The sequence below is a fragment of the Drosophila mojavensis genome, unplaced genomic scaffold, assembly GCF_018153725.1.
Source record: "Drosophila mojavensis isolate 15081-1352.22 unplaced genomic scaffold, ASM1815372v1 contig_36, whole genome shotgun sequence".
Classification (NCBI taxonomy): domain Eukaryota; kingdom Metazoa; phylum Arthropoda; class Insecta; order Diptera; family Drosophilidae; genus Drosophila; species Drosophila mojavensis.
The window spans coordinates 2707384-2729726 of NW_025318858.1; the positions used below are offsets into that span (position 1 = coordinate 2707384).

Genomic DNA, 22343 nt, shown 5'->3' on the forward strand with positions numbered 1-22343 from the left:
TTATGTTGTAAAGGCTTGCTTGGCTGCCATTTTACCCTTTATCGTAACGTTAAGTTAAGCAATAGGGAATTTTTTTCATAAACTAAAAAAAATTTGTTTTAATATAACCATGCGAATATAGAAATACAGGTATTTCAATATTTATAATTACATGCCCATTGATTTTGTATCACTTTATCGATAAGTCTCGATCGAACAGCTTGGCTTGGCATTCACCAAATACGTACACATTAATTGTCTTATCAGCTGCTCTTGATTTACATTCCGTTTACCAATTTCACAACAAATTTTTTATTCAAAGAAAATGCAAGCACCGCCGCCAGAGCACTGCCCCGGCGTTGAGAGCGAACAGGCCGGTTTGGTCAGCGCTTGTGCTGGCTGCCCCAACCAAAGAATATGCAGTGATCCCAACAAAAAGCTGGAAGATCCTGGCAAAGCGCTTGTTGCTGCTGCCATGAAAGATGTCAAGCACAAGCTTTTGATACTCTCGGGCAAAGGAGGTGTGGGCAAAAGCACGGTGACCACGCTGCTGACACGTTACCTCGCGCGCAGCTACCCCGACAGTAATTTCGGCGTACTTGATATAGACATCTGTGGACCGTCGCAGCCGCGTCTTCTGGGCGCTGTTGGCGAGAATGTACATCAATCTGGCTCTGGCTGGTCGCCGGTGGGCATCGACGACAACGTGTGTCTCATGTCCATAGGCTTTCTACTCGGCTCTGTAGATGACGCCATCATATGGCGCGGGCCAAAGAAGAATGGCATGATCCGACAGTTCTTAAGTGAAGTGGATTGGGGAACTTTGGATTTGCTGTTACTGGACACGCCCCCAGGCACATCCGATGAGCATCTGTCCGTGGTCTCGTACCTCAGGGATGACTCGGCGCCCGACTCACTGAAGGCAATCATTGTCACCACTCCACAGGAGGTGGCGCTGCTCGACGTGCGCAAGGAGATCAACTTCTGCAAGAAACAGCGCATCCCCATTGTGGGCGTCGTCGAAAACATGAGCAGCTTCCGTTGCGGCAATTGTGGCAACAGCTCAGAGATCTTTCCCGCCAAGACGGGCGGCGCAGCGGCCATGTGCCAGGAGATGGATGTGCCCCTGCTAGGTTCGCTGCCGCTCGATCCGCAAGTGACGCGCGCGTGTGATTCTGGCGAAGACATCACAGCTATCAACAATTCCACAACCGAAGCTCTGGCCACCATCTGCAGCAAGATTATGGCTAGCCTTTAGAAATGAATTCATGATTTGTACTGTTTATTAAAGTTATGTGTAAAGATATTTAAGTTTATTTTGTATATTTGTAGATGGCTCCTAGGCATTGATGGTGGTCAGCGTACTCTGACTCTTCATGGACAGCTCACTGGTATTGGTATTGGGAGCCACTTCATTCACTTCCTCCTGCACTGGTTGCGTTATCACCGTGCTCTCCAACGTGGGCGCAAAGGTTGTATCTCTGCCACAAGCTCTCGAAAGGTCTGGCTGCGTGGGCGGCAACTGCTCCGACGGCTCTGACTGCGATTGCTGCTCTGGCTGCTCAGACTCATTCGCCAACTCTCCATTCTGGCTAGTCTCCAGGCTTACATCTATTTGTTGCTGGCTCGCTGTAAGACGCGATTGTGTGGGCGGCGGCAGCGGGTCAGGTGGATGATTAACCAACGTCACCGAATCCGTGCAGTCATCCACCTTGAAGATGCCAACCAAATAGTTGGACAACTCAAACATGTTAACGCGCAGCGAGACGATGATGAACTGGGCATTCTTGGTGCGTTCCTAGAGAATAGAATGAGATAAAGAGTTGAGATTAATACTCTGGCATAATCACAGAGTGGCAGCTCGTCCTACCTTTATATAATGTCCCACAATGGACACATTCTTAAAGTCGAGAGCGGCGTCGATCTCGTCCATGAAATAGAGAGGCGAGGGCTTATAGTAATGCAGCGCAAAGACCAGGGCGAGGGAAGAGAGCGTCTTCTCCCCGCCCGACAAATTCGAAATATACTTCCAGCTCTTCTTGGGCGGACGCACAGTGAACTGCACGCCCTCTGTGAATGGATCCATTGAGTCAACCAACTCCAGATCCGCGTCGCCACCCAAGGTTATCATGCGATACATTTCCTTGAGCTTGCGCGTGATTATGTTGAATCCTTCCATGAACTCGGTGTAGCGACGCTTGCGAACCTCTTCGTACTTGTCGCGCATCTCGTTACGTTTCGAAGTGATGTCCTCCAGGACGCGAACACGATCCAGGTAGATGTTGCGCTTCTCTGTGAACTCCTTGATGAAGCCTAGATTGGGTTTCGTTTTCAGCTGCTCCTCGAGCAGCGTTTGCTTATACTGCATGTCCTCCAGGTTCTCGGTCTCTAGCTCCTCCTCGGTGAGTGTTTTGAGCGGAGCCAGTGGCTTGGTTTCTCCTGGTATCTCATTGAGCTTGAGCGGCTTCAGCTGCTGCTGCCAACGCGGTATATCCGACTTGACCTCGTTCATCTTGGCCGCCGCCGCCTGCAGCTTCGTCTCAATCTCCACGCGGGCGAGATTTCGCTGATTCTCCTGCTTGCTGAGCTCATCGATTTGCTTTTTTATATCCGAAGATTGGGATTTGGCATTGCCAATGGCCTCCTCGGCTTTTTTAGCCTCCTCCTCCAGCTCTTCTTTGCGCTCCTGGCACTGCTGACGCTCCTCGTTAAGGGACCGCAGCTTGTCCTCTGCTGTTTTAATATTCTCTCGTAAATTGTTGTTGTTATTCTTTAAGCGCTCAATGCTGCGTTCCGCCGTGGTTAGGGCCACATTCAAGGAGCGCACATTTCCCGCCAGCTTCTCGATCTGTCCGGTGGTCTTTTTCAGTTTCGCCTCCACAGGCTTCACGGTATTTGCACGCAGAGAATCGTATTCGGCCTGTACTTCAGTTATCTGACTTGACATCGCTTTCTCATTATCGATGCACTTCTCCAACTGTTCGTTGGCCTTCTGGATGTGCGCCTCCAGCTTCTTGACGGCAGCCTCGTCCGTTGTGTGAGCTTGCATCTTCTTACGCTGCGCTTCGCATTGCTTCAGGCTGCTGGCCATTTGCTGCTCCTGCGATTTGATGCTCATCGCTAGACGCTTCTGTTCCGTTTCGCTGCGCTGCAAATTCGTCTGCAGCATTTGGATCTCACGCTCCAGCCGGCCTTGCTGCTCCTGGCAGTAGTTGATGCGCGTCTGCAGCTCCTCGGCCTGCACTTGCATGTCCTCCAGGGCCTTCTGCGACACCTGCGAGTTTTCCATGGACTCGGCTGTCTTCGTGCGCACCTGTGTGCCCATTTTGCCGCGCACAGGTCTGTTGCCTCCACCGGACATGGTGCCCGCTTGCTCGATAATTTCGCCACGCAGCGTGACCACACGGAAGCGTTCACGGCCATAGGCAATGCGCGAGCCCTGCTCCAGATCCGTGGCCACCAGCGTGTTATGCAATGCCATATAAAAGGCGGTCCTAACGCGCTCGTCCTCCACCTGAACCAGGTCGTAAAGGCGCGGCACGTTCTCTGGGCTAGATAAGGATGACAATTGAGGATTACATAATCACTTGTACTCCGTCCTCCACTTACGTATTGATGCGATGGGATTTGCTGCGCCAGTGCTCCATGCGATTCAGGGGTATAAAGTTCGCTCGACCCACATTATATTGCTTGAGTGCTTTAATCGCAGCCGTGGCCGTATCATACGTATCCGTCACAATGTTGTCCAGTCGGCCACAGGCTGTCGATATGGCTATATCATATTTGGCATCGATGCCGCCCAGATCTCCTAGGCGTCCCAGTATGCCAGGTATTTTGCCCTCCGCCTTCATGCGCATCAGGAAATCCAGGACTTTATCATTCGAGCGCTGAGCTTGCATATTCGATGAGCGCTCATTGATCTAAGAAAAAAAAAATGTATAAAATATTGTTAATTATATATAGTAATAGAAATCAAGTGGGGGTTCACCTCCTCGCGCAGCTTGCTGCACTGCACCGCCAAATTGCGCTCCTCATGGCTTAGCTTCTGCACCTCCGCTGACTTGGTGCGAATCTCCTGCTCCAGCTGTGGCATGTTTGTATTTAGCTCCTCCAGCTTGCTGGTCATGCTCTCCAAGCTCTGCTGTGCCGACTCGTAGGAGCTCTTTAAGGATTCATACTTGCGCGCCTCTGTGGTCTCCACTTGCTTCAGTATTTTTAGCTTCGATTCGTGCACCTGCACCTCCTCTCGCGCCGTATTGACAGCTTCCTGCAGTCCAATCAGCTCGTCACTGAACTTGAGACGCTTCTCGGTTAGCGGCTCCGATTGCTCTTTGAGTAACTTCAGCTGCTTCTCTAGCTCTTCGTTGAGCGCCAGCTTCTCCTTTTCCAGGCGTTCGAGTTTGTGCTGGCATTCCTCGATCTCGCGTTCGTTCTTCTCTGGCAGCTTGTGCAGCTCCTCGAGCTCCTTTTCATTCTTTTCTATTTGTGCTTTGTCCTTCTTGCGCTGCTTATTCGTGTTCTCCATGGCGCTCTGGACTTCCGTGTAGCTGCGCTCGGCGCCAACCAGCTTCTTCTTGATGTCCTCGCGTTGCTTGACCAACGCCTCATAGGCTCTTCAAATATATGGGAATAAGGAGAATGGTATATTAATAAAGGAATGCCAAAGCTAATCCTCCCACTTACTCCATTTCCTTGCGGATAATTAGCTCCTTTTCAGCGCGCTCCTTCTTGAGTGCCTCGGTGCCTTCGTCGTGGCTCTTTATTTCCTGGCTGCACTCGTCATGCTCCTTGATGTACTCCTCCAGCTTCTGCTTCTTGATGCTTACGTACTTCTGGATGACCCAGTTCTTGGTGCGCACCAATTCGTTCTCCTTGCGCAAATACTCGACGGCCTCATTGTAGGGCTGTTCCAGATCCTTCATTTCACGCTCAGACAGCTTGCAGCGATTATGCTTCTCCGTGCGATCATCCGTTAGCTGATCCACGCGCTGATTGATCTGCTGCAACGGCCGGATATAGCGTTGCGTCCCTATGATATCCTCCAGATACTCCAGCATGCCTGTTTCGTTCTCTGTCTGTCCTTTGGTCTTCATCATGGCTATGGACTCCACCTCGCCCTGCAGTATGAGAAAACGATTGTGCTCGAGATCTACGTGATGCTTCTTCAGCAGCTTAGCCACATCCTTCAGCTGAGCCCGCTGATTGTCGATTTGGTAGTAGGACGAGTTATCCGACATAGCTGTGCGTCGCACGAAGAACTGTGAGCCGGGAACGGTTTCGCACTTGCCGTCCGGCTTGTCCACCACTTGCTCGAAATGCACAGCCACCGAGCAGCTGGTCAGATTTGGAAAATTCTTGGAGTTGTGAATTAATGTGGATAGTTTCTTGCAGCGAATGCGATTCGCCCGACAGCCGAACACAAACATCATGGAGTCAATCACGTTGCTCTTGCCACTGCCGTTCGGCCCTATGATCGCTGTAAAGGAATGATGAAATGGACCCAGCTCCACCTCGCCTGCATAGCTCTTGAAATTGTTGTTGACAATACGTTTGATGATCAGGCGCGGGCCGACGCTCTCCATGGAACAATGCGGTGGCACTGGCGGCGGTATATATATGTCTCCAATGCGTGTGCCCCCCTCCTCGTCGTCGAAGATGAGCGCATCATCCAAGGCGTCCATAGCAGCAGCATCATCTGCCTCTTGTTGGGCCTTCAGCATTTGCTGTTGGGTTAGCCGTGCGCCGACACTGGTGCGACAGCCGCCGCGCCCTTGTGGCGTACCCAGGCTGGGTCGCATATTAGCAACAAAAATTCTTTACAATTTAACGAGGAACTTATTTAAAATCCTTAACACAGTCCGCAACTCCTGGCGCTAAAATAAAATATGACGCTACGGCAGAGTTGCATGCGCTGCGTAACGCCTCTAACGGCACTTATGACAACTAAAACGTAGCGACTTTCTAACGAGTTGGCAGCGCCGTCTACAAAAGACCGTTTTTGCGTTGCCAATTCAAATGCACAATTTAAATTATTTTGCAACTTTTTTTCAATTAGTGTGGAAATTTAATTGCTTGTCAGATTAAATGTAATTGAATTTAACCAATTATGAATTTAACTAATTTTCACAGCAAACCTAGTACAGTTCAAGTATTCAAATCTTAAATTAAATACAGGGCGTTGCAAAAACATTAAGTTTGCATTTACAATAAACTATTAGAAAATGTGATTAATTAATTTATGAACATAAAATTAAATGTTGATTTTATCCGACCGACAAATCAATATTTTTAAACCAAACAAAGTTCTAAGCTAAGCTTTCACATGCAAAACTGTCAAACTCAATATTTATTTTGAAAATGATAACATGCCGCAATTTGAAGAAAAAACATTCAAGTGCCAGCCAAAGAGAGCTTTCTCCCGCGGCTCGATATATATGGCCCGGTCTGCAGCGCCCAAGTCTTCAGTTTGTTTTAGTATTCAGCTGCTGCGGAACGCTGCGCTACAGCTCGGAAATTATTTAAAGCGCCGGTCGCATATTCGTAATAAGGAAAACAAAAGAGAAAGAAAAAATAAAGTAGACTAAAAGTTGGCAGAAAATGCTGCTCCGCCGGAGGGAAAATTTAATGAAGCAAACGAGTTTCACAGTCAAGGTCGACGCGCACACACAAAACCGTTATAAGCGCTGCACATTTACAACTATGCAAAAATCGTGGGCATTCGTTGTTGTTGTTGCCATCGCGGCCATCTTCGTGATTATGTCGTCGTCGACGGCGACTGCGGCGACTGTTACAAGCATCGGTAATTTCTCCCTCCCTCTCTCACTCTCGCTCTCTTTTGCCTAACATCCACAAATTTACTACCTGACTTTTGATTGGGTGCGTCTTGTTGCTGCTGCTGTAGTTGTTGTTGTTGTTGCCTCCTTTTTGTCTTTGGCATGCGCAAGCCGCGCATTGGGTGTGAAAGTTGTTGATCTGTTTTTTGTTATATAATATCAACTGGAGGCCTGTCCATTGAACCCCAAATGACAGTTGCTGAAAATTTTCCTGACCCCACTATTTTAGGCAAAGCTTTGGCAACATACATATGTATGTACATATGAACATACATAAAAAGAGTGCTTTAACTGTTACTTTCTAAATGCTGCAGCTGCCACTCTACCCACACACACACACACACGCACATCGAGATTCCTATACACGCAATCCACACATCTCTGTACATGCATACATATCGTATCAAGAGATCGCATATTGCATATTACACACATACACACACACACACACATCTATATCGAATCTAGAGATCGCATCTTGCATTTTACACACATGCGTCGCTTGCCCAATCGTTTGAGTTACGATCTGCTCCAGCTATGCCGCCAGGCCAACTGCATGAGTGTGTGTGTGTGTGTTGCAAACGCAATTGACTTGCTGCCACCAAAATTGTTGCGCCGCACAGGGGCGTAGCTTAATTTGCACTAAGAGACCCCCAATTGTCATAGGGCAGCTTCAGAAATTCAAAATGTTGCATAGGATTTATTTTTTCTAGAAGAATCTATGATAAAATAAACTAAATAGAATAGGAAATCAATGCAAAGATGATCATCATAGTCCATAGTCTAGTCTAGTCCGCATTCGACATTAATCTGAAAAGGAAATTAAATCAAGAGATTTTCTTTTTAGAAACTTTATGCACTTATACATATGTAGCAAACCAATACAAACATATTGCATATGTACAATTACAGTGAAAGCTCGCTTGAATGAATATTTATAAGTACTTTCAGTTCCGCTTGCAAGATGTACCGTAATTTATTTCTGTTAGATCTATATCATAAGTAAGTCAAATTTCCGTATAATTTCACATTTTGTTTTAAGCGCTAGGAAATCTTTCGATTTCAGAGTCAGACTACTCAACTGTCAGACATAGAGTATAAAGAATATAACTTTTTCTGCATATGATCTTTAGGGATCCATAACATGATATGAATCTTCAGTTGGGAAGCCTACAATCGTCACGAATGCAGTTTATATCACATATAAGCACATATTTCCCCTTAAACAAAGGAGCTGGCAATTAAAGACTCTATTGTAAACCCTCGTGCAGCTGCGTGATCTGCAAGCTAGCCAAAATTATTGCAGCAATGTGGCCAAAAGCTCCGTTCCGTACCGCCCCGCCCCACCCCACAGCCACGACGAAATGTGTGGACGTGCGCTTGGTTTTTGGGTCAGCGTATTAATTAGTTTTTTGGTGGTAATTAGATAATGCGCCTATCTCACACACGAACTGCTTTGCAGACAATGCCAACATCGAGGCGCGGACCGACACAGGCGGCAATCACACTCGACATAGACGATCCAGCTCAACGGCTGCCTGCATGCAAGATGCACGCTTCTATCGCAACCCCAATCGACCGGTGCACAAGATATGGACGAACAGCGAGTGTGCAAAGTATTTCCTGTGCCTCGATGGCGAGGTTTTCGAATTCAAGTGCTCCGAGGGACTGCTCTTCGATGTGGTGCGACAAATCTGTGATTTTAAAGCGAATGTGGACAATTGTGATATAAGCGCGGAGACGCCAGTGCCCAAGCCGTTGCTTGAGATGGCTGACTGCGCGGACGAGTCGCAGTTGGGCTGTGCCGATGGCACTTGTCTGCCGCAGGATTACTTCTGTGATGGTTCTGTCGATTGCCCGGACGGCTCCGACGAGGGCTGGTGCGATGTTGATCATGATCCCAATGCAGCGGGCGCCTGTGATCAGCGCAAATGTCAGCTGCCCCATTGCTTCTGCTCGAAGGATGGCACACAGATACCTGGACACCTTCAGGCACAGACTGTGCCACAGATGATATTGCTGACTTTCGACGATGCCGTCAACCACGATAACTGGGAGCTGTTCTCCAAGGTGCTCTTCACGCCCAATCGTCGTAATCCAAATGGTTGCCCCATTCGTGGCACCTTCTTTGTCTCCCATCCGTATACGAATTATCAGTATGTGCAGAAGCTATGGAATGATGGACATGAGATTGCGGTGCATTCGGTGACGTAGGTTGGATAGCCTTCTCCTAAAGATTCCATTCAAATAGATTATTTGCAGGCATCGCGGGCCGGAGCTGTGGTGGTCAAAGAATGCCACCATTGAGGACTGGTTCGATGAGATGGTCGGTCAGGCGAACATCATCAACAAATTTGCGGGCGTTCGCATGGAGGAATTGCGAGGCATGCGTGTGCCCTTCCTGCGCGTTGGCTGGAATCGTCAGTTTCTTATGATGAAGGAGTTTGGTTTTGTCTACGATGCTTCCATGGTGGCACCGCACTCGAATCCACCCCTATGGCCATACACGCTGGACTTTAAGATGCCGCACAGCTGCCTGGGAGCCAATCAGAATTGTCCGACTCGAAGTTATCCCGGCATCTGGGAGCTGGTCATGAATCAGCTGGAGGCAGGTGCAGGCGAGTACACTTGCGGCATGGTCGACAGCTGCCCTCCACACCTGACTGGGGATGATGTGTACCGCATGTTGACTTATAATTTTAAGCGGCACTATTTGAGCAATCGAGCGCCATATGGGCTGTACTTCCACTCCACCTGGTTCAAGAAGATTGACTATTTAAATGCGTTTCTGGTGAGATTCCTAGACAACTCATTAGCTTCAATGTTTTTGCTAACGACATATCTTCTAGAAATTTTTGGATGACATGCACAAGCTGCCGGATGTGTACTTCGTTACCAATCAGCAGGCTATTCAATGGATGCGACAGCCCACGCCCAACAATCATCTGCATCAGTTCGAGCCCTGGCGCTGTCAGCCAAAACAGCTGGAGCCGCACGAGTTGGTCTGCCAAACGCCTAATGTGTGCAAAGTTCGGAGTCGGGTGCTACAGGAGGATCGCTACTTTTATACGTGCATGGAATGCCCGGCACAGTATCCTTGGATTCGCAACGAATTTGGTCTAGAATAGCCAATTGTTTAGTTTTTATGTTTGTATTTATAGTATGTTACACAAATTTCATTATTTTAAATATGTATGCAAAACGTTTTTATCAACCAAAATGTGTACTTAGCCTAGACCAGACAGCATATTCTTTCTATCCATTTACTGCGTAATAAAGGGATTGGCTATGCTCTCGACTCCATCTTGTGGACAGATGAGCACCAGCGCCGTGCCTCGGCATACGACCAGGCCGAGACTTCGTGTGGAATCCTCTGTGAGTTTGTAGGGTTCGTCTGAATCTCTTAGGTACTCCACGGTATTGTCTAGCACCAGATTTAAAAGCGCATCGTAACCTTTCAGTATCCCAGACGCCTCGCGGCCTCCCGCGAATTTCACACGTATTTGTTTCTCCAGGTATTTGGACAGATCCAAAATAGACTCCTTTCGGCGCTTTTCCTTTCCATCATTGTTGCCTCCTGTCTAAAAAGCACTTAGTTTTAATACACGCTCGGCATGTTTATTTCGAGTTTACCTTTTTATCAGCCATTTCACCTAAGTCGTTTGCCGGTTTCGTGAAATTCTACACAATGTTTTTTCCTTATCGATATCGATAGGCGGTAATGTGAAAAAATCTTATTGATAGTTTTATATGTTTTGAACCGATAGATTTCAGCTAGTATTTATTTTAAACATTTAAAGAAAAACCATATACGTAATTAATATTATATTATTTATGAGCTCAGAAAAGTTAATATTTATTGCAATGATCTTACAAACTATAAGAACAAATATTTTTATTTTAAACAGAAAATAAAAGATTTGAAGGATATTTGACTAAACTGTCGCTTAAATAATTTTTGTATTTGTGCTGTATTTTCAAAAGCTGAAAAAATGATTTCAGAATATATAAATTATTCACTAACGCTGTAACAATATTCAATATTTAATACTAAAAATCGGTTGTGATTGTCAACTATCGATGAAGAATAATAACAATGATGACATTGTTAGTTTTCCATCACTACGACACACTCCATTTTGTTTTCTTACGATACCGATACCGACACGACGCTTGAAATAGTGTTTCTTTTGTACAAAAACTTCGTAATTTATTAGTATTAAACCAAACGTCTTGTTATATTCAAGTGTTTAAAACAAAGTTGAAATAATGGGTCGTAAGAAGAAGAAGGCCTCCAAACCCTGGTGCTGGTATCCTTTTCAAACAAACCAAATGAAAATTTTTGCAGTTCTCGACTTGCCTTTACGTGTGCGTTGGGAGCCTCGCTACAAAATTTGTATCTACTCACGTACACACACATGCATACAAACATATTCATACATACTCATACATACCCACACTTATGCATTTATATAATGGCAAATGCTGTTGTTGATTTGCGGAAGTCGGCAAAGCAAACACAAATTCTTGAAAATTTTGTTCTTTCCTTAACCCATAACTAACTAATTTAGGTATTGTAATCGCGAATTTGATGATGAGAAAATTCTGGTGCAGCATCAAAAGGCGAAACACTTCAAGTGTCATATATGCCACAAGAAGCTGTACACGGGGCCGGGCCTATCCATACATTGCATGCAGGTGCACAAGGAAACTGTGGATAAGGTGCCCAACTCGTTGCCAAACCGCTCCAACATCGAAATTGAAATCTTTGGCATGGATGGTATTCCTGCAGAGGATTTACGGGATCATGAGCGCCAGAAAAACGGCGGTAAATCCGATTCCGATGATGATGAGCCGGCTGCCAAGAAAAAAGTTGAATGTAAGCATAGTAAATTTAAAACTACACTTGGAAATCAGAGTGAGAAGCCACATACTGAACCCATGAATTCAATATGTTCTCTTTGTTGGCTTAGGTCATGTAATTTCTATTCAACTTATATTGGCTTTACTTGTAGATCCCATGTCTGTGCCGCCGCCTATGATGATGCCACCCAATATGATGCCACCGCATATGTTGGGCCAGTATGGGATGGGCATGATGCAGCACATGCCACCATTGCCTCCATATCCGATGCCAATGATGCCACACATGATGCCGCCGCGTCCCATATTTCCGGCGGCGATGGCAACAACCTCGGCGGCAGCTGCTGCAGCAGCCGTTCATCATCATCATCAGCAGCAACACCATCAACAGCAACAGCAGCAGCAACACGCCGCTGCCATGGCTCAGCAGAAACCCACGTTTCCAGCCTATAGGTTAGCTGAATACTAACAGGAATTATTTGTATATATCTAAATGAATTGATTGCTTGCAGTAATGCCACCATAAGTGCTCCACCTACTACCAATAATGCTGGTTTAGGTGGCGGTGCGGCGTCAAACGCTGCACCCTCACTTGCACCGGATCCACACAATCAGGGACGACCACCAAGTGCGGCTAATGCAGTTGGCGGCGGCAGTCACGTTGTGGCCGCAGTTAGCACAAAGATAATGCATCCAGCGGAGGATGCCAGTCTAGAAGAGTTGCGCGCCCGTCAACCCAAGTATCAGGCGCGTGTGGCTGCCGCCTTAGCAGCAGTCGCTGCAGCGCCGAAAAATCACAGTCCCAGCCTCAATAACGGTGGCGGTGGCAGCGGAGGTGGAAATGGAAGCGTTGGCAGCGCTGCCTCATCAATGCCTTCGACACCGCCGCCGCCCTCGCTGTCCGGCATCTCGCCAACGGGCAGCGCGGCCGCTGCGAACGCAATCGCTGTGAGCACGGCCATCTCCAAGGCACAGGAAGTGAGTTCTTATCATAGTTATAGAAACCATAGTCAATATAAATGAGAGTAGACGAAGACGAAGACGCAGACGCACAGACACTGACATGGACTTGTACAAAAGACAAACACACAGACATGCACACACGTACGCCACTACATACAGAAACAGTTGCAACATAATTCTATATATATATATATTATATATAGTTCAGATAAAGATCTGCTAAGTTTTACTGAGACTGTGTCGTGTGAAACGCGTTGCGCATTTTTAAACAATTCCATTTTGATATCCATGCAATTATGCGTTGGGCAATATAGTTTGATTTTACTTAAAATATCAATTGTTTTTGTCAATTTTTTTTGTAATAACTTTTGGTTCAATAATTATTTTTGCAATTTCGAAGAATGCGTGCACGACCACAGAAAACGGCCGACAAATGGAACACGGAAAGAGTTGAAACAAAAAGAAAATATATTACAAAGAAAAAGAAAAATTATTAAAGTACGAAAACCAATTCAGATTAACAATTTAGCATATAGTATGATATATGTCTGTACAATTTTTTAATTAAACATACAAATTAATGGCAACAAAAACTGAACGGCGGCTTTCAATTTTACATTATTCACACAAAGTTAAATAGCGAAAAAAAAAGAAGAGAGAATCGAAATAAATACTCAAAGAAAAGAAAAGCAGCGGCGAGCGCGCATTTCGAATTTGCAAAGATATTTACAACCGAACTGTGCGAATTTCTTGTTGTTTGTTATTTTTTCGCTTGGTTTTTAAAAAAGAACAAAGAAAAACGTTCCTTATCAAATTTATTTACAGACCGCTGCGCTGGTGGCCGTGGCGCAGGCGCATGCACAGGCTGCCCAGGTGGCGCAGGTACAAGCTGCACAGGTGCAAGCTGCGCAGCAGCATATGCAGGCTCAGGTGCAGGCGGCACAAGTGGCGCATGCCGTTGCCGCACAACAACACCAACAAGCACAGCAGCAGCAGCAACAACAACAGGCCCAACAGCAGCATCAGGCACAGCAGCAGCATCAGGCACAGCAGCAGCAGCAACAGCAGCAGCAACAACAGCAGCAGCAGCAGGTGAAACAATTGGAGGAACTAAATCGTGCTGTAATGCTGCAACGTCTGCAGGCGGTACGGCAACCGGCCAACCATGGTGCAGCTGCAGCGGCGGCTGCGGCCGCTGCCGCTGGCCTGGGCATGGTAAGTGTTAAACTTGATGCAAGTGCTGCACACAGCGTTCGCTGCCAACAACGACATCTGTTTCAATCTGACTAAAATCCATGAATATATATATATGCTGTACCTGAACAACTACTCTACTATATATATATTTGGTTAACTCGTTTTCCTTAGCTACTAAACCCAAACATTCAGAATGTATGGGAATATATATACATTCTTCAGTCAGGCTAGCATAGCTATATTCCTTTACAAATATATATATCAAATAAATCCCAGTGTAGAGCTCATCTTCATCAAAGCTCATTTGCAATTCATTAAACTTGAAGCGCAGGTTCTGGTTAGAAGTCATTATAATCTGAGGATTGTTTACAAGCGGAAACTGATCTATAGTTGGTTAGAGAAATAAAAATAATCTTAACAAATTTAGTGCATAAATTTGCCGTGAATCAAATTTGTATATTATTATCATATAGATAAGTCATGTCAGATTATTATATTTTATATATAATATCATATCATAATCTTCAGCTTAGCTAAATTCTATTTTTTAAATCGTTGAAAAAGTTAAAACTAATTATACAAATTATTATAATTATAGATTAGTTTCCCAGCGTATACAATAAATTTGTAGGCTATTTGAGGGCTGTAAAAACCGTTCCTAACATCAACCCAAACGATATATTTTTATATATATATATAAATAACAGTTAGTTAGTTTTCTTTCTTCTACCCACACCCACACACTTCATAAACTTAGTCCAAGTTCAACTCTAGCACAGTGACCATCTATATATAAATTTTATATCAAAAGATTCTAATGTTGCAGTAACAAAATTAAAAGTTAACATTACAATTATTGCAGTGCAGTACAGTTGAGTGTTGATAAACATAATGCCAATTGCAGGGCCGACAAACAGTTCTATACTACAGTATGTATTTTTGTACACTTCACTTTTCATATAAAAAAAAAAAAAAAAAAAAAAAAAAAAAAAAAAAAAAAAATTAGCCCAAATGCGAATTACGAAAGATAAGTAAATGCCAAAATTTCCATTATAATATGATATGTATACAATACTCGTAATCGTACTCGTACATTACCGTACTTACTATGCAAGTATTACTCGTAGTAGTCTAAGCAAGTTCCTCAAAACAAATTACTATCCATCTTTTCCACCTCCAACAACAACATATGCATACTTACATACATTAACATCTACCCATCCATCCAATAAGAAAAACCCCAACTGTTTCCCATCGACCATGATATATTTATATATAGTGATAATGGTAATGCAAATGCAAAGTTCCATAGTACATATTGCCTTGCAAGCACATATTACGCCACGTTACGTTGCGTTAGCGTTGCGTTGACGTTACGTTAGCGTTACATACGTTACGTAAAATTTTAATATCTGCTATGTACATATATACATAAGTGTAATAACGGAAAGAGTTTAAACAATACGTAATGTAAACCTAACGTGAACGTCACGTTGTCTAGTATAGCCTTGTAAGCTTATATAACGTTACGTGAGCGTTAACGTGTACGTCACGTTGTCTCTTACTGCAGTGCAAGCTTATCTCACCGTTACGTAAGCGTTAACGTCAGCATTATATCACGTACTGCCTTGCAAGCTTATGTTACCGTCACGTAAGCGCTAACGTAGACGTCACATGTTAACGTAATGCAACTTTCAGAGCTTTGAACTATATATATACATAAATATTTATCTGTATATATAGTGAAAATGGCACGTACGTATACGTTAACGTAACTGCAACCTTACGTTACGTAACGTAATGTTGAGAGTTATGAACTATGCAAGCCATGTAAGTACATTTTGTATAATTAATTCTATTAAAATTACTTTGAACTTGTCGTAATGGTTGCTGCGTTGGTTGGTTAATTGATTGATTGATTGATTGGTTGGTTGATTAATTCATATCCACACAAAAAATAAAAAAATAAATACACAGCATTGAATATATTATATATTTAAATGTATATGACTATTGATATATCTCGTACACACAACACAGTCACACATACACTCACACATACATATATATCCATAGCAAATCTATCTTATCTAAATGTCTTTTTATCTGTAAATTGTACTATCGTATTCCTATCGATATACTCATCCTTCATTTACTGTTAACATACCCAAAAACGCAACAGATTTCACTCTGCTGCTCGTGCATCCAAAAATGTCTGTCTATCTCTCTACTTGCTATACATACCATACATACTTTATGTGTATCATCCAAAAACTAACACATTTAGTTGGATTATCCGAAATACTTGGATACTCTAACTATATTAAACACATACATAGACACAAAACACATCGAGCTGGTACCATCTGCGCTTTATTTTCAATTGTTTTAATAAATTGTAATGTTCCTCTTGGTTTGGTGGCGCGTTTTTTTAAGACCAGCCCTTGTTTGCTCGCCTCTTCTAATTGTCCTGTAATAGAGCTGAAAAACAATAGACATTTTCTAATCTTCAATTGTATATCTGTTTATCAAAAAAAAAAAAAAAAAAACGTTAAGGGTACCCTATATTTCTAAGAAGAAAATAAAAACTACTTAGATATATTATTATATTACATGAAGTAAAAATTTAGATTATTTTAAATTTATTTTGTTCTGATTTATTTATTTTATTTTTTTTTTTGCAAAATTAAAGTACCAGTAAATTTTTATTTTGTTAACAATTTTATAAATATTTGTTTTCTACAATATTTATATTTTATAATAAATATTAAATTATATTTATTTAAATATAAATTTTATGTGTATATAGTGATATATATTCCAATTTATCGATTTGTCAACTGTCAAACTCTATTTTATTTATTTATGTTTTAATTAGGGGCATTTCCCAGCATTTCCTGCTATGAAATTTGTATGACCTATCGTTAGTTTTTCAGCTCTGCTCTCTATATACGCACTACTAACAGTATCACGTAGTTATATAAACACATGTCACGCCTCAATAGGCGACCACGCCCACCATATCATAGCTAAGTATAAATCCATGAAAAAACTATACTTAATTATAATAAAAGAAAACAAAAATCACTAAAGTATTGGAACTTGAACTCGACTTGCGTTGCCTGCCTGGTTAGTAAAAATTTACTATTTTTTTTGTAATTCAAAATAAGACATATGTAAGAATATTATTTTACTTCGTTTAAGTTGCTTTTTACCTATATATTAACATAAATCGTCGCGCCCATAGTTTTTTAAGAATTGTTATAAAAGTGTTCTTAAAGGTTGAGATCTTTAAGATCGGCCTGCCCCCCTACATATACCACCTACTCATCCGTCGTCAGTTCAGTTTACGAATTGTAAGTACGTTTCTTTTTTAAACAATTTAATTTTCTATCATAAACAATTATCTTAATTTTTAATCATTTTTTTTTTATTAAAAAAAAAAAAGATTGAAAAGAGGAAACTTGGTCTCTCTTTATTTGTCTTTCTCTCTCTCTCTCTCTATATATATAAAGAAATAAATATTTATATATATTTCATTGTAACATTGTAATACGATGTAAAAGTTTCGACAACAACAAACAAACACATACACACACAACAGTACATACAACTATTTTATTCATTTAAATATTAAGTTAAAAAAAAAAAAAAACAACTTAATATATTCTTACTACCAACAAGAAAACCAAACAATGAAAACATAATTAATAACAATTTAGCTAATTTTGTGTACAATGGCTTCGATATATATATACACACAAACCAATACATACACACACACACACAGACACAGAGACAAGCGAAATCCGCACCCATTGGAATGCAATTAAAACTATTTCAATTCTACCTCTCTTCCATGCTCTTCTATATATCTTTTCCATCTGGTCGACTCGATTCGCATAGATGCCTCTGCCTGGCGGCCTGCAGCTGATGCAGCCCATGCTGCGCCCTGGCACAGTGGCCATTGGACCCCATGGCCAATTGATAGGTGGCAATATGCTGCGTCCTGGTCCGATGCCTGGCATGCCAGGTGAGTACAACTTTATCGTTATCTGAGATAGATCCGTAGCTAATGTTGCATCAACTTTTGCAGGTCTGCTGCCAATGCAGGCAATCGGTTTGCCTGGCTTGCCCGCGGGTGCTATGCCGATGCCGGGCATGAGCGTAATGCTGCCTGGCCATCCGAATATGCTGCAGATGATGCAGCCACGCTTCAGATGATGCCTGCCCGCTGCGCCAGGACTCCTGCAGGCGCCAACACAGACGCATCCGCACAGTGTGCGAGCGTTTCCACGAGCAGCGGCATTGCCAGCGCTGCATCCAGCGCAGGCGCAGTCATCCCAGTTGGTGGGTTTGCCGTTACCCTTGTTATTTCACGATTGAAATGGGATGTGGCCAATCAACCTACTAACAACAACAGCAACGGCAACGGCAACGACAAAAGACTGCGACAACAACATCAACAACAACTAGTGCAAAAAGCAATCACAACAACTGCAAGCAAGTTTTCATACTCAAGCTACGCAATTCCACAAAGCTCTTTTTCTTAAATGTATAACAGTTTTGAGACACTCGATTCATACACACATACACACACACACACACATGCATTCACTGGCCGCACACATACTAACAGCAATATGCGTAGCTTTATACTGTCTATACATATATATTCAGAGTATTTTCTAGTTGATGCATCTAACTTTGCTTTTCGTTCGATTTCCAAATTCTTTTAACATTTCTCCCACTAAATTCGAGTGTACTTGCAAAACACACACACATATATATGTATACAACACCATATTAATTTTACTAACAATACTCTGTATATGTGTGCTAAATGAATCGCAGCTCGCTTCTCATCTGGCGTTCTCAATCTATCTCTATCCCTTGCTCTTTGTGCTGGCACGCGGTTCTCTTTGCTATATTGTTTCTGTAGCGTCTAGTTTACTCTCTCTCACTATCTCTCTACATATAATTATATATATGATATAACACTCTCCCTAGCTTTATAATTGTTACTGTATTTGTACAATACGAGCTAATTTCATAATACTTAACATACTTATATAATATTTAAAATAATATTTTTTGTTTACATTCTTGTTTCATATATTTATATAAATATTTTTTATTTTATTTTATTTTTTTTTTCATTACATTTTAGTGTTTAGGGGCAAAAAAAAAGAAACAAGTTAAAATACGCCCCATTGTTAAACTCACTCACTCACACAAACTATCTCTCTCTCTCTCTCTCTTTCGTTTTTGTAATGTTTATTCTCAGATAGAAACGAAACAGTACGCTCCCCTCTCCCCCGGGTAAGAATCGGGCGATTTGTTTAAAATACATACATATACATATGTGCATATATTGTAATAGTGTGCGAATTTGTATTATCTGTGCGTAGCTTTTTAGTTAATTGTCCAAATGTGCGATGCTCCACAAACTGTTATACATACTGTTATACAATATGAATATGTGTAGCCTCTTTTAACTGCATTTATGTACTTCTTATCCCCCATGTTCCCCCGCCTTTCAACACAAAAACAAAAGCAAAAATGATATCAGTCGTCTTTCATCCACTCGTTATTCGTTACCCGTTACCCGTTACTCGTTACTCGTTACTTACAGCTGACAAACAAGTGTACTCGTAAGTTATGTACAAAATTTACTTTTGATTTCGATTTCCGCTTCAATTTCGGTCGGCAACACTGCGATCCCACAATTCAGGTATCTACATTAATTTTTTCTTTCTCAATTACATCATTTATATGTAACAATATTTCTTGGTTATGGTATCGTACTAATATGCAAACAATGCAAACAATCCTCTATCAAATCTGTAGTTATAAAGTAATTCTCTCCAAAGCGTTTCCGCACATTGTTAGTAAGTACATTCATTTCTAGTTCGTTTCAATATATATCTAGCAATCCATAGTTAGTTTCTTTGTTAACGTAGCGCTCTTCCATTGGTTCACGGACTTCAAAAACTCTAGCTTCCTAGCAAACTAAAAACAAGTTTTTAACAATAATCAAGCTGAGGCTTTATCGATGGATCTTAATGATGTCCATGTACAACTATTACTAAATCAAGCGTTTTATACCTCCTAAGTTGGTCACAGAAACTCTTTTCTTTTTGTATCTGTAGCTTGTAATTGCAGGGTATATCTATATGTATTTAATAATAGAGTTCTGGCATGATTTTCAGAATCGGTCTCAATCGGAATACTCGCCCAGTGTAGGCTAGTCAAACTTTGTTACCAAACATCCCTCAACCTACCCTCTAACAGATAGACCGTATGTACACTAACATGTATTTGTAAAACATATATCTATACACATACACACAAACATATATATGTTATGTGTAACGGTAACTACTTATATATACTATGTATGTAGTATCAAACGTAAGACAAGTGAAAAATCCTCCAGAGTTCTGATGGTAATTTGTGCCGCGTAGTCTCTGGTTGGGTTTAGCGCAAAATTGATGTTGGACTCTCGGGTCTGGCATATTCGCCGCATTGCCTTTTTCAATGCCACGCCCACCGCCCAACACTCTATCTCTGTTATCTCTAGGTGGGGCCGTTGGCATTTATGCGATGTTAGAACGGCGTGCTTCAGACGAGTGTACCTCAATGCGGGACAGACAGACATAAATCGATTTGGTGGCTCTCTAAATACACACAAACACACACTCACACGCACATACTACTTAACTGCTAGTTAAATATTTGACAACAACTATCGTATATCTCAATTGTAAATATATTTCCTGAGCGCGTTTTATAATTGTTATTTATTTTCTTTTTCATCATTGTCATTTTTTTATTAGTAAATGTAGTTTGTTGATTTTTCATTAAGCGTCCAAGTATTCCTTTCCCATTTTGAGCTATTGGTGACGGTCATATTGTGTTCGTACAGCTGAACTGATAGTCTTGCAGTATGTGAAGGAAATTTATTGATATATCGTGTTCCGTGCTAGTAATCAGAGATTTTCTTGTTATATTAATGAAACTGAAACAACAATTTCTTATGATGAAGTATTTTCCTAAAATTCGAGAATTAGCAATAACTTAACTTGCATAATCTAAGCTGCCATAGGGACAATCCAGTGTAAAGGTTTACATATAAGGTATACATATGTATATATAATTAGTGTAAAGCGAATTAACTCAATCTCTGCTTTAACATCTGCAATTCTATATAAAACTTCGGCTAGCCGTTGTTCTCTCTTCATTTACTTTCTCTTTGATCTATAACTGTTAACTCTTGCGATATACATATATAACTCTGTATCATATATCAAATATACAATAATTGTAAATGTAAGCTGCACGCGTTGTTTGAAGTACAAAACAAAATATAAAAAAAATCGAACTCGTTTTCTCATAGGTGTTTTTATATATACTATATAAATCTATATGTCAAGCCACCAAAATTGTCTGTCCTTAGCGCTGGGCGACACGCGAGTAGCTGAAAAAAGGCGCAGATATACACACCGTCTACTCTATATACCCTACTAAGTTTTTTGCTTAACATCTGTCTGCGCTGCTCAGTCGAAAACGTGTCACATCAATTTTGCTGAGCGAAAAGTTCCCTGCGTCCAAAACTTAAAGATGTCGTAAGATATCTCGAGTGTGTGTGTTTTTTGTAGCATGCCCCTTTATCCTTACACACATACATAGATCCCCATGACGCAGGTGATGTGCTGTCCCGCCCTCTTTGTTGACTCTGCCCTCAGCCCAGTTTTTATCGGCACATCACAGTTGTCTAAAACTCAACTGTTGGACTTTTCGGTCCTTGTCTTGCTCTAGGCTCTAATACTTTTGAATAACTATATATAAACCCACACTCCACACACAAATACACCTACATCAACATATAACTCACTCTATCATAGAAGCACGCATTACGGGAGGCGTTCACGATGACTACCACGCCCACTTTCATGCGAGGGCACAGAACAGACAGTTTTGTGTTTCGTTTTTATAGTGTTAATTGTGATTATTGAATAATGCTATTTTTTTGGATGCCCTCTCTCCTTCTCAAATTAAGTTTTAGTCGATAGCAAATTTCGATAACAATCGATTAATAATAAAAAATATATATAATTGCTTTAATAGTCAATCGGTGCGGCGTTCAACAATCAAAGTCTAGTTAAAACCTTTGCCAAAGATGATTTTTGTTCGCCAATCTCAAGGTATCCTATACAAATATATATATATATACCTTCTATATAATAATTCTTGAATAATATGTTTCACAAGCTTTGAGCCGTTAATTTTATTTTTCTTTTGCATTGCATTTAACTAAAGTCTAAAAAATATGTTTGCATTGTTTTTGGCTCTTATTCTTTCTTCTTTGCCAATTACAATCGATAAACAATTAATTACACAAAATACTTAGCTAATGCAAATTAATACTTAGTGCAAATGCATAAAATCAAAACTATAAAAAATGCGTATGTTAAAAGTTTTTAATGTTGTAAATGAGTTAAAGAA

General features: G+C 41.7%; 5 protein-coding genes across 7 annotated transcripts; 3 read left to right on the top strand and 2 right to left on the bottom strand.

Moving 5' to 3' along the window:
- Window positions 1-221: 221 nt before the first annotated feature.
- Window positions 222-1285, top strand: LOC6575807 (cytosolic Fe-S cluster assembly factor NUBP1 homolog). The gene has a single exon (XM_002001775.4). It carries the CDS (start codon window positions 305-307, stop codon window positions 1235-1237), a length of 933 nt encoding a protein of 310 aa, XP_002001811.1. The 5' UTR covers window positions 222-304; the 3' UTR covers window positions 1238-1285.
- On the bottom strand, window positions 1241-5873 carry LOC6575808 (structural maintenance of chromosomes protein 4). The gene is made up of 5 exons (XM_002001776.4): window positions 4663-5873; window positions 3968-4592; window positions 3589-3899; window positions 1850-3530; window positions 1241-1777 (listed from the first exon to the last, which is right to left on the bottom strand). Exons 1-5 carry the CDS (start codon window positions 5775-5777, stop codon window positions 1319-1321), a joined length of 4191 nt encoding a protein of 1396 aa, XP_002001812.1. The 5' UTR covers window positions 5778-5873; the 3' UTR covers window positions 1241-1318.
- Window positions 5874-6454: 581 nt separating this feature from the next.
- On the top strand, window positions 6455-9940 carry LOC6575809 (chitin deacetylase 1). Its single transcript, XM_002001777.4, has 4 exons — window positions 6455-6778; window positions 8275-9022; window positions 9075-9603; window positions 9662-9940. The coding sequence occupies exons 1-4, from the start codon at window positions 6577-6579 to the stop codon at window positions 9938-9940; spliced, it is 1758 nt and encodes a 585-aa protein (XP_002001813.4). The 5' UTR covers window positions 6455-6576.
- A 7-nt stretch (window positions 9941-9947) lies between these two features.
- On the bottom strand, window positions 9948-10560 carry LOC6575810 (U6 snRNA-associated Sm-like protein LSm7). Its single transcript, XM_002001778.4, has 2 exons — window positions 10446-10560; window positions 9948-10393 (listed from the first exon to the last, which is right to left on the bottom strand). Exons 1-2 carry the CDS (start codon window positions 10458-10460, stop codon window positions 10076-10078), a joined length of 333 nt encoding a protein of 110 aa, XP_002001814.1. The 5' UTR covers window positions 10461-10560; the 3' UTR covers window positions 9948-10075.
- A 370-nt stretch (window positions 10561-10930) lies between these two features.
- Window positions 10931-21966, top strand: LOC6575811 (BUB3-interacting and GLEBS motif-containing protein ZNF207). Of its 3 annotated transcripts, XM_002001779.4 has the most exons (7): window positions 10931-11122; window positions 11384-11691; window positions 11828-12128; window positions 12188-12653; window positions 13464-13853; window positions 17742-17868; window positions 17932-21966. In XM_002001779.4, exons 1-7 carry the CDS (start codon window positions 11082-11084, stop codon window positions 18057-18059), a joined length of 1761 nt encoding a protein of 586 aa, XP_002001815.3. In that variant the 5' UTR covers window positions 10931-11081; the 3' UTR covers window positions 18060-21966. The 3 variants fall into 3 exon arrangements, with proteins under 3 accessions (XP_002001815.3, XP_032584411.1, XP_032584410.1); XM_032728520.2 differs by lacking the exons at window positions 17742-17868; window positions 17932-21966 and adding an exon at window positions 14698-16366 and having other exon boundaries at window positions 10932-11122; XM_032728519.2 differs by lacking the exons at window positions 17742-17868; window positions 17932-21966 and having other exon boundaries at window positions 10932-11122; window positions 13464-14337.
- The last annotated feature ends 377 nt before the right edge of the window (window positions 21967-22343 follow it).